Raw genomic sequence first — 16,563 nt, 5'->3', positions numbered from 1 at the left:
AACAGTACATTCAACGGCTGCAGCTCTCCTGCTGCCAGCCGTACACATCACCACCAAAAACAACAACACGAGCAGAAGTTAACGAGTAGAACCAGGAAACACACATGTCTCTTTGTGTTTGTTATGAGACTCAGGATGGTTCTGAATCTAACTTGAGATATTTGAAAACGATATCTAAGACCAACACTGCAAGTTTGGAGACAAACAGTGTTTATCTGTATGTCCCAGTGCTGGTTTTACATGCTACTAGTATGTGTGGGATTTTTTTGTAGTCTGGGCTGAAACCCATTAGTTGTAGCTGTGTGATAATGGTTTGGTACTAATATTACATGAGACCCCCGCACGAATATGACAGAAATATTAAAAAATGTGGCCGTATGCTCGTCCTCCTCTATCACGGAGGATAGAGGATGAATATGCGGTGTAATGGCTTATTTGATGCCCTGTTTGCGGATTAACTGATTTGCTGGAGTAGAGATTTTAGTGGTTCTTGTTTTTGCTATGTTTGTTTGTTTTTTATTGCAGTGACCGAGGAAAAGCCAGTACTCATGGGACATCTCTGGTGGTGGAGTCCTCTTCCACACTGCTTTTGTTGCACAGCACCTTGGGTGTAAAATTTTAGGGTATTTTTTAATTTTTTGGTTTTTTTTCTTCTTTGGTACATAAATGTTGGGTCTGCGCTTGCAGGCCCCCTGTTTGAAATGACACAACCCCCCATTGTAAAACCATAAATAGTGTGTCATAACAGTTAAAGCACTGTGTGCGTGTGTGTGTGTGTGCGTGTGTGTGTGTGTGTGTGTGTGTGTGTGTGTGTGTGTGTGTGTGTGTGTGTGTGTGTGTGTGTGTGTGACATCCTGCTGATCACAAAGGGTCATCTCCTCTCACCCTTTATATGGCTTAACTTTAATGGTTCACCATATACAAACACAGATGAGCTCCTAAATGGCCAGGAGTGACCATCCTTTACCAGATAAGACAACCAGAACCTTTAGATTGGAATCTGCCTGCAGTTTAACACTATAGCCAATTGCTTCCCCTACACAGAAGAATATCTAAACATGCAGTTTAAGGCAAGGTTTATAAATGTAAAGTACAACAATGATAACATTGATCAAAATGAACCTAACAATGTGATTTTCCTCTAATGGTCTAATCGCTGTTAGTCCAGCTCAATATTAGGCTGTTTTGCGTAATTTAGGACTCCATTACAGGATGGCCCTCCCACACTCATCTTTTATTGTGATCCATGCTGAAATTGTTTAAGGAAAAAAGCTAATATATTAAAGGGTATCTTAATACTGAAACCAGACTGCCTCTGTGTATCTTCATCTTCTAGTTGGTTTGTTTGAAAATCGCCTCTGTCAGTGCACCCCAGGGCAGCTGTGGCTGCAATGTAGCTTGTCATCACCAGTGTGTGAATGTGTGTGTGACTGAACGTGTAAAGCGCTTTGGAGTTCTTAGGGACTAAGTAAAGTGCTATACAAATACAGGCCAATTCCTCTAGGTGGCATTATTGCATTTTAATCATATCCCCACCACACTTGTTTTTCACAATTTGCAGTACGCTTTTGTCCCTTAGCATTAACTCGGCTTTTGCTCTTTTCCTGTTCACAACATCTACTCAAAAAGCAAACAAACAAACGAAACAATCTGCATAAAGCAATGGATACTATTATCACTGGGTTTGTATGGATGTGGGGTTTTTCTGACTGCACACAGACATGGCTGGCTATAGAATCCTTTTAACCAAATACTTTTGCAAAGAAACACAATGCTGCCATGAATCCCTCATTAGGCTTAGGCCCATTTACACAGTTAAAATAAAACTCCAGTTCTAGATGAGTTGCTTGAAACTTAGTGGCTGTTAAATGGCTCATTCCACATCCATTAAATTTCAGTGTGTTCATGCAGCAGCTGGTGGACAAGGATTTGAGTAAGAAACTAAAGTACATGTCATGTTTTTCATCTTTAGGACCAACTTGATACCAATCATGGGACTATCATTAGTTTTTCAGTAGAAAATCCAAAACACACATCCAGCCTCTGAGAGGAAAAGCATCAGGAGATCTTACCTTCACAATCACCAACGTAATCTTAGGTAGAATCATTTGGATCAGTTGAACCACAGAGTGAAGGAGAAATGGTAAATGCTCAACAGACTCACTGGCCAGACACAACGTGTGACAATCAAACACTGCAAAAACAACACCTGGTCTGAAGAGTCTGTGCTGCAACATCCGAATGTTGGGGTCAGAATTTGGCATAAACAAAAAAGCATGGATCCAGGCGTGGTGCAGGCTGGTACTGTAGATAACTGTGCTCTAAGAATTATGACACACTGACATCTGTGGTGAATGTGGCCATGTGAGCTCATAAACAGGTCAGGATCTGTACGTGTGTCATAACTTTGAGAATTTATTAGTACGTCATGTGATCCCAGCAGAACCTAAAACCTTAGTTATATTATGTTTACCAATTAAGACTGAATTGTGTGGGACTAGCTGCCATAACTTAAGTAAATAGCATGTAGTCTTGATGTATACAAAAGAGAAACCTTTTTTAATATTCTAACTTTATTGATAAATATTTATTGGGCTTTGAATTAAAGCTGCACATGTAAATTACAGCTGATCACAATGACACAGAAAATAATTACAGCATGCTTAATGATTACATGATTACTGATACAAGTTTCCAGGCTGGCAGCGGTGCATGTAATGAAGTCTGTCTTAAAGATGAACATTCAGAATATTTTGTATGAATATTATCTAAGAATATATTAATATATCTTTGAAAATGTCATTAGACAATAGATTACCAGTAAAGATTAGTCACTTCCACATTTGATGCTGTTTAATGAGACTAACAGTATACTATCTGTTACTGCCATTAATTACTTAATTTGTATCCAGTATTTGCTTTTGTAAATAACCATGTTTTAAGCACACACAACAGTAAAAATGAACATTTTAGCTTTTTATAACCAAACCTGACACCAGAAAGGATTTTGGTTTTTTGTTGTAGAATGTGATGTCAGTTTAAAGACCTGACTTCCAGCATCAACTTTGTTACTCCACCATATCTAAACCCCAACACGTCAGATTAGCATGCTAGCTAAACTATTTGCCAGTCCCCATATGATGAATGACCTCAGCTGTACTTCACTTATGCAACAGACAAACAGAAGAAAATAAAAAATGAAGTAAGAAAATGAAACCTGGTGTGGCAAATATGTTTTAGCTTATGTTAACACTAGCTAGCCAGAAATTAATTCATAATATAGATTCTGTCACTGCTAATGAGCTGATAACATAATCTGCTTAGTGTAATGTAAAATTAATCATTGCATTTTACCAAAATGCATAAATATCAATATAGTACACTACACAACACTACGAAGGACATGATGGGATATTAGAACTGACACAAGCGGCAGTTTCTCTTACTTTACTATTAATAGCCTAACAAAAATATAAACATTTGCACATTTATAGTTTCTAACCTGAGCATATGAGAAAATAGAAGATATTGACAGCCAGTATATATAAATGAACTGCAGCTAAATTCTGTTTATGATTTACATAATGTGTGGACATATCTATATATTGTATATACAATTTATATATATAGTCAGTTTTTCCACTCAGAAGCTTCATAGCTTGCTCTCGAGAGTCCCGTTGTCTTTTTCTTGAACAACCCCGTTGCGGTAAGATGGTGTAGCTTCACCTTCTGTCTCTTCTGCTGAGGTCGGGATTTTTAGAAAGGGGAAGAAAAGACATTTGTTGTTTACATATGACTACACCTGACACTGTTCAGTGATTTAAGAGTAAAATTATGAAGCCACTACACAGTGTGTAGATGTGTATGCCTGCTGACCTTTGACCTGCCGGGCCAGGAGACGGGGTCCTGCCAGTCCGATACCCAGTGCACCAACTGGAGCTGTGGTCAAGATGGCTAACACCGCTAATGTTAGCACGTCCAAACCAAACTTAATTAAGGCCTCGTCCCCTTCCTCCCTCGCCATGTCCAACGCCTTGGAGCCAATGGCAGCCTAGCACATACAGACATAAATAACTGCTCAGTTGAAGTGCAGATTAACAATGAAGGCGTGTATCATTAAAATCACAGAGGTGGTTTTAAGGGAAACAACGGTACTTTTTTAGTTCTTAGTCATCTAGATCTAAAGGCCTTTAGATCATAACTAATGGCGAACTAGAACTTCTTTGCGTGATTGTTGTAGTAATTTAGGTTTTCGAAGTCAATAAAGAGAATTCAGGAGCCATGTAGGTAGCTGTAATAAACACCAGTACAATCTAATGATTTCAGTGGTTCCAAAGAAAAATCTATATGATTTGTGTGGATAATTTTAGTAGCTGTTTTGACCACCAGTGGCATTTTAAGAGTGTTTAGAGGCTTTATGCAGAAATTTCTGGATAAGTCTGAGGTGCTTCTAGTTCTGGTTTAATAAAGTCGAGTACATTGTTCTTGAAAAATGAAAATCTTCTAGCAGTCTAATATCAGGTTTACACACTCACAGACCTGCACAGTAGCTTTAGGCAGCCAGGCCACAGAAATGAAGAGCTTCTCTTTTAAGTTGAATCCTCCATAATGAACCAACAGGAAGGTGACAAGTAGACGGATCACCAGACCAACAAGAATGCAGGCCATACCCAGACCTAAGGGCATAGACACAACAACAAAGAGGAAACCAATATTTTAAATTTTTTGAAGCAGTGAAATGTTTTGCTCCACAGGTTAAAGCTCTTTGATTACTGGGTCCGCTGGGCTCCTGGTAACTGAGAACAACATCTAGACCCAAATGGAGCAAAGTCTAACTGAAATATGCATTAATATAATGTTCTTACCCACAGTACTTGGGCTGAGTGCTTTAATCGTGATCTCAGCTCCAATCAGACCAAACAGGAGTGGCTGAAATACATCCCATGACCGGCCCACCATTTCTGCTACTGGTGCCTGATTGCGAAGTTAGAGATACCTGGATTAACCACATTCCATGGTGCCAGCCATTAAAAAACATGTTGATTTAGGCTAAACATGAAAAAATCCAAGGGATTAAAGTGATCCTGATATATGTTACCTTTTCAGTCTTCCAGCCCAGTGCTGCCAGGAAAGCCAGCACCAGTGTACAGAGACCTCCAGCTCCAGCAAAACCAATAACATGACTGAAGAAGACTGAAAATGTGGACAGACCCAGCAACATGAGGGTCCTCCTCAAGACCAGATCCTCCTGCGATCAGAAAGAAGATATTAAAGACACATCTTGTGAACAATTAAAAAAGGGAAAATCCTATTAATATAAAAATAATGTCAAACCTGGTCATTGCTGGGGAAGCAGTACAAGAACATTCCCAGGATCATACCAGCTACGATGCCTCCCACCACCTCCAGCAGACCCTTCAGTATGTTCATCCATGTAGAACCTGCAGGACAAACACAACCAGACCATGTAGACTAGAAAAGAATAAACTGAACAGCACAGGACAGAAACATTTTGTCTGACCTGTAGAGAAGGCGATTCCCAAACAAGTAGAGAATCCTGTTATAGCGAGAATATCATCAAAGCTTCCAGCAGCCATCAGGAGGGTGGGGATTCCCTGAAGAACAACACACAGTGACATTAGAGATTAATATTAGAGCAGAACACTTGATCTTTCTTGACTCCCATGGAAGCTCTTGGGTTTGTGGAGCTTTACTATTAGTCCAACCTGGAGGAGCCCTAGATCTTTCTGGTGACGGTTTAGGGCTTTCCCTTCCTTTAAATAGACTTGAAGTGATTAAACGCTTTGAGAAATAGCTGAAGGGATTCTAGTGGTGTATTATAGGTATTGGGGTTGTTGTGAAAACCAATAAGGTGTACAACTCTTTTAGAAGAGTATTGTTACTTAATCAGTATCCTATCAAAGGTTCAAGTGGCGCTTAAGCTGGCTTTAGTAACTTTGTGTGAGGTATTAAGGACCACTGTGGGTCCTTGTAAAGGGGGTAGAGCATGATTAGGAAGCTTAGCAATCACTGAGAATGTGTTGATGGAGCTCGAGGATCTCTAGAGGCCCCTATATTGATTTTATTAATGGTGTCAATTGTTATGTTATGTTTACAGTCCTGCAGGTGGTTCTGCTGTTATTTTTATTTTATACTTGCTCTGCATAAGCCTACACACATGATGTCTCATTTCTATAGACTTATCTCAGCCTCATCTCTTTCTCCACCTATATGCTGCCCCTTCTGGCAGGATGAACCTTTCATCAGTCAAATGTGGTGATGATAGTAGCGGGTGACAATTTACCTTCTCCACTCCATATCCTTCTCTCTGCAGGAGCAGCATTGAAGGAACAACAACTGCTGGAGAAACGGCAGCCAGTACAAAACTGCACAAACACAAATATCACAGGCACAATGAGAGTCGCTTTACTTACTTTGAATCCAGTCATACAGAAAGAAATGGCTCTGTGTGTGTGTGTGTGTGTGTGTGTGTGTGTGTGTGTGTGTGTGTGTGTGTGTGTGTGTGTATACTTTACCCCAGTATGAAACCCCAAACCCATGGCAGACCCAGCAGGAAGTGAGAAACCACAGCAACAATGCAGGCTTCCACCATACAGGGTCCAACTGCAACACGTACGCACACTGCTTTCAGTCGACTTAAAGCCTGCATGCAAACACAGATTTAAGAGACTGCATCTGATTTTCTGTGTGTAACTATCAGCATGTCAGGAACTTAGACTGATATTTAAATTTTCGTGTACCTCAGGGTTGAGGCCCAGACCAGCTCTGGTAAGGATGATGGACAAGGCGATGTTCCTCAGAGCTGCAGACCAGTGAGTGTCGATGAAGATGGCGTCCGTTACATAAGGAACATTACGCAATAGCAAACCCGCCAGCAGCATACCTACACACATGCGCGCACACATACACAGGTTTTTACATGGTTGCCATACTTGTAAGAACCCCAGCTAACATAATCTGTGCTAGCACTTTAAAATACAATGATTCAACATGCATCTGAAATTACAATTAAATTCTATTTATCTACAAATGCTTCCTGGCAAATACAGTATGTTAGAATAAAGGGGTAACAATTCATGTTTTACTGGAATTAAAAAAAAAAATTATAGTAATTTTAAGTAGTGTATCAATATTTAAGTAATTTACACCATGCTGTACTTTTAGAGATGCAGGCTTTATTATTAAGGGGATTCGCTTTGCCTTTTGATTTCTTATTATGCAATATGTTGGTGTGTATCACTGTTCAAATGGCCCTTTATATCACAAAACATATGAGAAGGATTTTTCTCCCTTTCCTACAAGAAAAAATACACAAATGCCATGAAACACTGAATGGCAGAGGCCCATCTGATAATGATGGAGCCAACTCAAACACTCTCCAACCATCAAAACTGTCCTATCCTATCCTAGCAAAAGGACTTTAGGAAAATTACAAAAAATGAAAAAGTAGTGGATTTTCTTCTTTTCACATATTTTCATATTTATGATGAAGGAGTGCGATTTTTTAACCTTTTTTGGTAAATAAACCGGAAAATATGATCAACTTTGATTTACTTGCATTGTAATTATTTCTCAAAAAACTTGAATTGTGTTTGTAGGTAAATATAATTTAATCATAATTTCAGATAAAACACACAGAGAACACATTTGATTCCAGGGGAATTACAGTCACATGCTGTATTATAAAGTTCTACCTAATCACTTTGTCTCATTAAATCATCATCAAATGGACCTACGTCTCCTCAAAGCAGTGATTGGTCCAGTGCTTCCACCTTTGCATTTTTGCTTACTTCTAATGTCACCATTTTCTCTTTTAATTGACTCAAGGAGAATGGATGAACAAGAGAGAGCACAAACCACCCTCTGCTGTTTATGCTGCATATTGCAGCACGACACAGACACACGAGCATAACTGCTGGGAAGATCTACATCAGAGGCTCTTAACACAGACTTTAAACTAGCTTAAACTATAAAAGGAATGAGTGATTGGGCCGTACCAAGCAGTGGAGGAAAGGGGGGTAGTGTGGGCAGCTGGATCATTCCCACCAGCTTCCCTCCCAGCACGGAGCAGATGAAGAGGATGATGATGCCGAACAGGTTCCCTCCAGGTAAACACTCTCTTCCTGTGATGGACCAGACGACTCCGAACAGCAGAGCAAACAAACAGACTGCAAGCAGATGTAACATCCCATTAAGAATCAGTTTGTCTGTTTCTCTGACAGGACACATTTACACAGTGCTGCTGGTCAGGTAGAGTATTTAATGAAGACACATAGTTGAGGATTTTACCTTATACAAACACACAGACATCATGAGTGTTCGTTACCTTTGGTGATGAGCAGGCTGATGATTCCCCGAGGTCGAGGACATCTGTCCTTCAGACTGATACAGGACGCGCAGCAGGAGGAGGAAGAGTCAGATGATGGCGTCTTCATCTGTTCATACAAATGTTTTTCAGTTTCTCATATTCATCATTCATTTGGTCACAGCAACAGATTGCTGCAGACACCAGTAGTTTGCACAGAAGACGCCAGCTTGTCTGAACTATTGCCAAATGTAGAACATTTGTCTGTCAAGAAAAACGTTTTCATTTTGCAGACATGCAGAAGAGCACCTCTAGCAACCACTGACCAACTGTTTGGGAAATATACATTTTTTCATTTCCATTTTTATACTGGCCTTTCTCTCGGTCAGAGCAGTACCTACATAGTATTCCTATGCCTAAACCACAAACTTCATTATCATTAACATTCATGAGAACTTTAAACCCTCAACTACAACCAGGTTGCTGAGGTTTCATTAGAGTGAGGTTGTGTTCGATCCATCTGTAATTGCTAAAAGAGCACAGATTCAGTAACTATAAGGTGTTACCTTTCAAATTAAGTGTCTTATATGAACTTTGTCCTTGGAATTCTTATGTTATAACATTTGGAAAGGAAAATTCCCAGTAAATGGGTAGAAACTGCCTTAATAACAACAATGCATGGTCTTTTTTTTTGGTTGTATGCATGCTGGGCCTTCCCCGTGGTCTCCTTCACTCTGACTCCAAAGTGTTTTTTACACATATTTTCACATGTAGAGTAGAGCCCACTGCCCAGAGGTTAGCTGCAGTGCTCATGTGTCCACCTACATTCAGTCTAAACCTTAAAAATTACAGAGCCCCAACACTTGCATATGTTTTCTATAAATAGACGGCCTTTCTCAGAGCTCAGAGGTGAATCACACTCACCGTGGTCGTGTTGTCCGGCTCCTCCGTCTTCCTCCGGGGCATGACGGTGATCTCTCTGTCCTCTTGACCAGCCTGAACTTTACTCCCTACCTTTACCAGAAACGTGCATGTGTTCAAAAGTGAGAGAGAGAGAGAGAGAGAGAGAGAGAATGGGTTTAGAGACATGGGCTGTAGGGTTTTGTCCTCTTCAGTCAAACCTCTTGAAGCACTAGTGGTCAACGAATTACTAAGGCCCTAGAAGTTACTCTGTTTGCTCCTTGTGTTTTCCTCAATACTTCCCATATTTTCCTTAAAAGTTGGCAAAGAACTGCTGATTTAGACATGCAGGACTTTGTTCGTGTTCAGAGATCTTTTAAAAAATAGTAATCATGTTATTATAACATTTAAGTGATGAGGTAAACAGAAAGAAATAGGAAAACCAACAAAACAAATAAAGGGAAATAAAACTGGTATGGAAGAAACACCAAAAACAGAGCACTGTAAAATACTTGAAAGCTGATTTCAAAAAGACAATCAAAGGCAGTAAAAGACCATAAAGGATTCAATCACAGCAAAATACCAATACTTCTGTGAGCCTTATCTCCTCAGGCTGGTCATTTCAAAGCTGGAAAGCCCTGATGGAAAAATTTATGGTCACCCTTTAGATATATAACAAGCCTCATCTTTGGAGAATCGGAAGGTGCCAACAAGCTCATAACATATGGTGTCAACTCTCTTCTGTATGTCACATAAGTGTTTAAAATCCATTCATTCTTTAAACCACCACCCATAAACCAAATACCACAAAGTTGCTTTTGCAGTTTTTGAGTAGAGTCATGCTTTAAAAGTCCGACCGGTACAAGCCCAACCACCTCATTCCTGCAGGTTACTACAACGGCTGCAGAAGCACCAAACTGCTGTGAACCAAGTACATTAATTGGGCTCGTGCTGCAAAAACTTATCAGTGATTATTTTTTTCATTACTATATTGTATGACTACCAAGGTCAAAAACCTTCATTGAATATTGTGACGTAGTTGTGTGGTGTAAGCACTGATCGGGTCATGTGATGGCTTCCTTACTGACATACCTCCTAAAAGTCAGATAACGCAGCCAAGAAACTGGGGTGTGTTCATTATGGTGTGTTGGTATTGGTTGTTGTTGGTCTGCCCATTTGCCCCACTAACCTGTGGAAGGCCACGCCTCCACCGTGACACTGAGTGAGCACATGTCAAAGAGGAACGCACATCTGTTCCTCTCAGTTTGTTTTCCTCCTGTTTGTCTGTTTACTAGACAAAGAGTTATTGTTTCATCCCATCAGTCACTAAACGAGCAGATACACTGCCCCACCTCACACACACATACAGATCATGAAAAATGTCAACATTCAACATTTTATGGCTCTGGAAACTCACTAATGTCTAAAGTCCGCTGGTATCCAGTTGGTCTGGTCTGGCAGTTTTGAGACGATCTATCCAACCTTTAATGTTTTCAGAAGAACTTTTGATGATTTCTAAACACTCGGCAGCCACATGGGTGAATTACAGCTTAAATGTGACAGACAGCCATGCACGTAAAGCTGAGTTTGTTTCTAAGAACAGAATAACTACACGGGTGTTTAATGATTGGTGATCCAATTTCATGAACTTAACAACTTTTTATGATCAAATAGCAGCTTATCTGTACATGTTAGAGCAATAAAGTAACTACCACTGCAGTGTTCAGAACCTCTAAATCTGTTAATTGTTTTATGATCTGTCATACATTGGTCCACTGTGACATTTGATAGCGTTACTGCTCCAGCCTTTATTCACTTTATATGGTTAAAATGACCTTTACTGGGCCAACTGGAGGTGGACAGTGCAGGAGTGAAATATCAACACGCTGCATTAAAACTGAAATGAGTAAGAAATCCTGCTTTACACAAAGTGTTGTCAACCTAATGTATTTCAAGTGTCACACATTGTGTGTGTGTGTGTTTGTTTAGTGCATATATGGCAGACATAGTTTATGATTTACTATCATTAGTCTTAGATCCTCTGCCCTCTTTTCTCAAACAGAGGTATCCATCTGATCATCAGCCAGTCAGCGTTTCAAGTTCCAGGTCAATGACTCCTGCTCATTTAGCAGCTCTGCTTTGAGTGGCTGTTGGTTTTTGGCCTCTGCATTCCTCATATTCATAGTTAATAGTTAAGTCTGGCTTTGAGGCTAAAACGGCTCAGTCAGGTCTCTCTGGTCCTTATTCTCACTCACTTGTTTTATTGTCAGTCAGGAAACATGTGCCAGTTATTCAGTTGTTCAACTGCTCATGAATGCAAATATTACATCAGCAAGTCACATGGTGACGACTCAAGGTGAGCTGCTGAAACTCAAAGAGACTTTGGTTATCAGAGTATTTCATAAACTGCTGATCTGTTGGGATTTTCCTGCACAGCCAGCTCTAAGGTTTACAGAGAATCATCTGAAAAACAGAAAACATCCAGTGGTCTTCAGGTCTCTGGATGAAAATGCCTCACTGAGGTCAGAGGTCAGCCTGCTTCGACACTAGATCAAAGGCATGCAGAAGAGCACCTCTGAATGCACAGCATGTTGAACTTTGAAGCTAACAGTCAACAGAAGACTGCACTGGGTGCACTCCAGAGAGCTAAGAACTAAAGCTACAATTCACAGGCTCATCAAAATTGGACAGTAGACGGTTGGACAAACATTTCCTGGCCTGATGAGTCTCAGTTTCTGTTGCAACATTCAGGCAGGGTCAGATGTAAGGCAGGATCCATCCTGCCTTACATCACCTGTTCAGGCTGCCAGTGGTGTGGGAGAGATTTTCTTGGTACACTTTGTAAATGGCCATCCCTCCGTGAACACAGTGGACCCATCAGAAGATGGGAAAACAGGTACAGAAGAAGCACCCCGTCAGTTTTAATAGGTGGATGTTTTGTGTGATGTGAACAGTCGGTGGTACCTCAGCCTGTTCCTGCTGCAGCCCAACGTCGCTCACCCGAAGGTAACGCTTGGTGGCCTCTTCGTCCATCATCTGAAACAATCACGCATTTCTTCTCATATATGTGAGGAGCCGCATTTAAATATTTCAAATAAGTCTGATTTCAAACTAACAAAGTCCTTAATGCTAAATGCTATTGAAGTCCAATCAGTCTATTCAAGTAAGAATACTCAACAATGAAAGCATGCTTGTGTGTTCTGCCCATACTTAGTTTTTTGAACTCATTGAAAATGTCATGAAAACCACAGGAAATGAACAAAATGAGCACCCAAATAAACTTATTAAAATGTCTTAATGGACAGTGTCAGTTTGCTTTATGTGACCATTCAGAAAATCCTCATCTAAATCCTTATTTCATTCACCTTCTTAAAATTTTAATAAAGATGTTCCACATTTCATCTGAGAGGATATTCCAGTTCTAAAAGCTCATGGAGAGTCACATTGCAGGCGGTCCAGAGACTCACTGAGCCGCCCTGTAATCATGTAAGTAGGTGCACTTTAGTCCCAGCAACACCTTTAATCACGGATACTTTTCATTGTTATTACCAATCAAAAGTGCCCGCTGCAACCCTTTATACATTATAACTTCGCTCTTCTCTGCGGTTGATGAATGGACCAACAGCAGTACAAGCAAGAGTGACGCACACGCCGGTCGTCCCACATACAGGCCTCCATTTGTGCACCGCCTCCATCTGACATCAGAGCTTTTTGCAGGCAGACAGGCCATCCCAAGACTGCGGTGGACAGCGAACGCACCACCTCTGCTTCACCATAAATTCCACTTAATGCTGTCCTGAGATCCCTTCTCATCCAATTTAATCTCCACTCACACCTTGGCCATTGTGCTCCTAATGCCTCACATGACTGTAGAGCGATCAGCGACTCATAAGAAATTCACTTTAGTGACCCACACCTTGATTCACACCTTGGCCCCTGTGACCCTTAACGATTCTCATGATTATAGGGTTAGAACCATCTGCGAGGTGACTCTCCAACAAAGAGTAAATACCTGAGAGTCTCCGGCAGCTTTTAGAACTGAACAAACCTCTTGGGTGGTTTTAATGCCAGCTGATGATTGTTATTGTCAAGTAAGTAAGTAAGTAAGTAAACTTTATTTATTAAGCGCTTTTCACAGATAGACCATCACAAAGCGCTGTACATAAATATTAAAATAAACAATAAAATCAATAGACAATGTACACAATATAAAAGATCACATGTAAATAATGTAAAAATATAAAATATGAAGAGATCAACAAAAGGCTTGTTTAAACAGAAAGGTTTTTAACTGTTTTTTAAAACAATCCACAGAGTCAAGCAAACGTAACTGTAGAGGTAAATTGTTCCACAGCCTTGGTGCAACAGACTGGAAGGCTCTGTCCCCTTTTGTCTTCAGTCGTGTACGGGGAACAACTAAGAGACTCTGAGTCTGTGAGCGGAGATGACGAGCAGAAGTGTATTTTATAAGAAGCTTGGATAGATAATCTGGGGCCTGGCCATTTAGTGCTCTGTATGTTAAAACAAGAATTTTAAAGCGAATTCTAAACTCAATTGGGAGCCAATGTAAAGAATATAAGATGGGAGTGATGTGAACACGCTTGGTAGAACGAGTTAATAGTCTGGCTGCTGCGTTTTGTATTGCCTGGAGGCAACATGCTGATAATCCTCACTATAGATTACCAGACTTAACAGATTAGAAAAAGCTTACACTTGGAAATCTTTCATCTTTAACGCCACCTTTACAGTAATCTCTTAATCTACTGCATGACTAATAACTGAAGCCTTCAGAAAACCAAAGTTACATCAAATGTGCAGTTTTACCTGGAAATACAGTGATGCAGGACTAAGACAGGAAAACTTTCATTTATTTCTTATAGAAATTATTTTTTAAATAAACGGTTTTAAAATGTAACCTGTAAAATCTCATATGCAGTTGTTTCTCTTAAAAGCGTGAAAATTCGGATTTCAAGTAAAATAAATACTTGGCCTCAGTACTTGATCAACACACTTCTTTATAGCGCATCACTGCTTTATTAATTGTGTGTAAGCAAAAGTAAAACAGTATAGTCCAACTACTCTCCATTTCCAAGTCATGTAACTAAAAGACTATTTACCAGAATAGTTTCTGTTAATGAATAAATGACTGAGGCAGAGCTGAAATACTTCAGGTCTTTTCAGCCCATCACAGAAATCTCCACGTAAACCCAAAACAAAAGGACAAATGTTGACAGCTTCACTGAAACCTCGCACGCTTCCCATCAAGTACCTATAAAAGCTGAATTATTCTTATTTTCTGGTGCTCTTACCTTGAGCTGGTGAAAAGCTGTGTGACTGGAACAAAGAGGAAAACACAGCTGGCGGCTTAGTCATCAAGCAGCAACAAGAGACAGAGGAAGCGAGTGTCTGCCGCGTGTTAACAACAGACGGTTTTAACTCTGTTGTGTTTGTCGCTGTGCAGAATGACAGACGTCACACACAGACACACACGCGTGGTAAAGCCTGGCATTATGGGAACACAGGTCGCAGTAACCCTGAGTCCTCTGTATTAATGCCAGGCTGCAGGGCAGCAGACACAAACATTATCATACACATAATAGCAGGTGTGTGTCCGTGTGTGCGCACATGCAGCACTGACTGCACATTTCCACTGGACGCCTGACGTTAACACGCCGCGCGCAGGTGCTGAGGTGACGGCCAGCTTTGACCTTTTTGTAGAAACTGAAATGTTCATGTGAGGAGTTAAATCAGAGCTGAGAGGCGCGATGAAACCACTGCTTTGTGATCCAAAAACCACACCTGTGCACACACTCCGTATCTGAGGATTAGTGGTTTGCTTCTGCAACTAACTATTAAACTATCAGGGTATTATCTTCTTAAGAGTCAGGAAGTTGTGAAGAATACTGTTTGTGATGCTCGCCAAGTGAGACAAGATGTTTGGACGTTCTACTTTGTTTTGTTTGAGATGTTTGCTTGGAGAATCAGCGGTTACCAGACTGAGGATGTGAACAACAAGACGGCAGCAGAACTCTGGACTGGGAATAAGATGCTGCCCCAATGAGGGAGTTTAAGTATCTTGGGGTTTGTGAGCGAGGGAGAAAGGAGGAGACGGATGGATGGATCGGTGCAGCGTCTGCAGTAATGTGGGCACTGTAACTATCTGTGGTCGAGAGAGAGCTGAATGTGAATGCAAAGCTTCTGATTTACTGATCGATCAGCTCTTACCTGTCTGTCAGCTGTGGTTGCAGGTATGAGCTGCTTCTGAAGGCTGTCCACATCCACAGGAGCCTGCTGAAGTGGTTCAGGGACCTGACTATCATGCCTCGTGGATGCCTCCCAGGTGAGGTGCTTCCTTGTAAGTCAACAGTCTGGGCATCTCTGCTTAGATACACACAGCAGTGACCCAGACCTGCAAACCTGTTCATTTAGACTGTTGTAGTGACTCTATGTAGCACCTGCGATGTGACCAGCACCACTGCCAGCGTATTCATGACTGTGCATATTGTATTATGTATTAACTGGTCATGTCCTGGTGTTTTATACCTGATGATAGAAACAACGAAAATGCAGGGACCTTTGTCGCTCTTGGCTCTCTGCTCTTTGTTTGCTGTGACACTGCATAGTCCACTGTGAGTGCCGTATATATATGGTGTACACAAATATTTGATGAAAAATCCCACATTTTTATATATTCTTTAGATGGGTGAATGTAGGAACACCTAGAATGTGAAAGTGAACTGATAATTGCATTTTCATTTCAATTTGAAAACATCCATACATGGAAACGATATATGTGTGTTGTGATTGGTTGTGCTCTCACGGGTTTTATGGATTATTCGACTGCTCTTCCAGGCAAAATCAAAGTACTGCCTACTTCAGTCGTAGACATTATCTATATAGTCTATAAAGCATGTAATGGAAAAAGACAACACTGATACTGCGAGTAACCAGCAATGCTTCATATGTTTATATATTTTACTGCAGAACAGCAAAGTGGGCCTAAACAATGATGATACCCCCACTGCCGTCTTTTTCTGTGGTACCTTCAGGTTATTTTCACCTCTGTTCTTGATGAGATCTTTGCAGCACACCCAGAGTCGTGGGTTTCATCTATTCATAGACAGTTTGCTTGGATTTAAATGATTTCCCGGGTTTTTAGAGAATATTTGTTAGCACTGAGCTTGTGGTTGAAATACTTTGCGAGCAAAGCAAAGCAACACATTCACACATTGTAATTGCAGTTGAAGTGTGGTTTATGTTGCTCAGTCTTTGTCAGCTAACAGACTTTCTCTGTATTTATTTATTGGGGAAGGGACCCTCTACAATCCACACAACTA

General features: G+C 40.6%; 1 protein-coding gene across 2 annotated transcripts; it reads right to left on the bottom strand.

Moving 5' to 3' along the window:
- Positions 1-2,571: 2,571 nt before the first annotated feature.
- On the bottom strand, positions 2,572-9,412 carry LOC100703673 (sodium/hydrogen exchanger 9B2). 2 transcript variants are annotated; one of them, XM_019356957.2, is made up of 13 exons: positions 9,251-9,412; positions 8,348-8,456; positions 8,019-8,189; positions 6,762-6,904; positions 6,537-6,664; positions 6,305-6,386; positions 5,522-5,615; positions 5,335-5,441; positions 5,099-5,248; positions 4,866-4,974; positions 4,540-4,676; positions 3,877-4,051; positions 2,572-3,741 (listed from the first exon to the last, which is right to left on the bottom strand). In XM_019356957.2, the coding sequence occupies exons 1-13, from the start codon at positions 9,290-9,292 to the stop codon at positions 3,653-3,655; spliced, it is 1,536 nt and encodes a 511-aa protein (XP_019212502.1). In that variant the 5' UTR covers positions 9,293-9,412; the 3' UTR covers positions 2,572-3,652. The 2 variants fall into 2 exon arrangements, with proteins under 2 accessions (XP_019212502.1, XP_019212503.1); XM_019356958.2 differs by having other exon boundaries at positions 2,572-3,738.
- Positions 9,413-16,563: the final 7,151 nt, after the last annotated feature.

Source organism: Oreochromis niloticus, linkage group LG3 (assembly GCF_001858045.2).
Source record: "Oreochromis niloticus isolate F11D_XX linkage group LG3, O_niloticus_UMD_NMBU, whole genome shotgun sequence".
Classification (NCBI taxonomy): domain Eukaryota; kingdom Metazoa; phylum Chordata; class Actinopteri; order Cichliformes; family Cichlidae; genus Oreochromis; species Oreochromis niloticus.
Note: the sequence above shows the minus strand (reverse complement) of the source record. Positions and strands in the feature narration are given on the sequence as shown.

What these genes read in the sequence shown, in the direction of transcription:
- LOC100703673 (XM_019356957.2), bottom strand. Translation starts at nt 9,292, where the DNA reads ATGCCCCGGAGGAAGACGGAGGAGCCGGACAACACGACCACG. An exon ending in GGGAATCGCCTTCTCTACAG is followed by an intron (nt 5,442 to 5,521) that starts GTCAGACAAAAT and finishes TTTGTCCTGCAG; the next exon opens with GTTCTACATGGATGAACATA. An exon ending in TGCCTAAAGCTACTGTGCAG is followed by an intron (nt 4,052 to 4,539) that starts GTCTGTGAGTGT and finishes TGTATGTGCTAG; the next exon opens with GCTGCCATTGGCTCCAAGGC.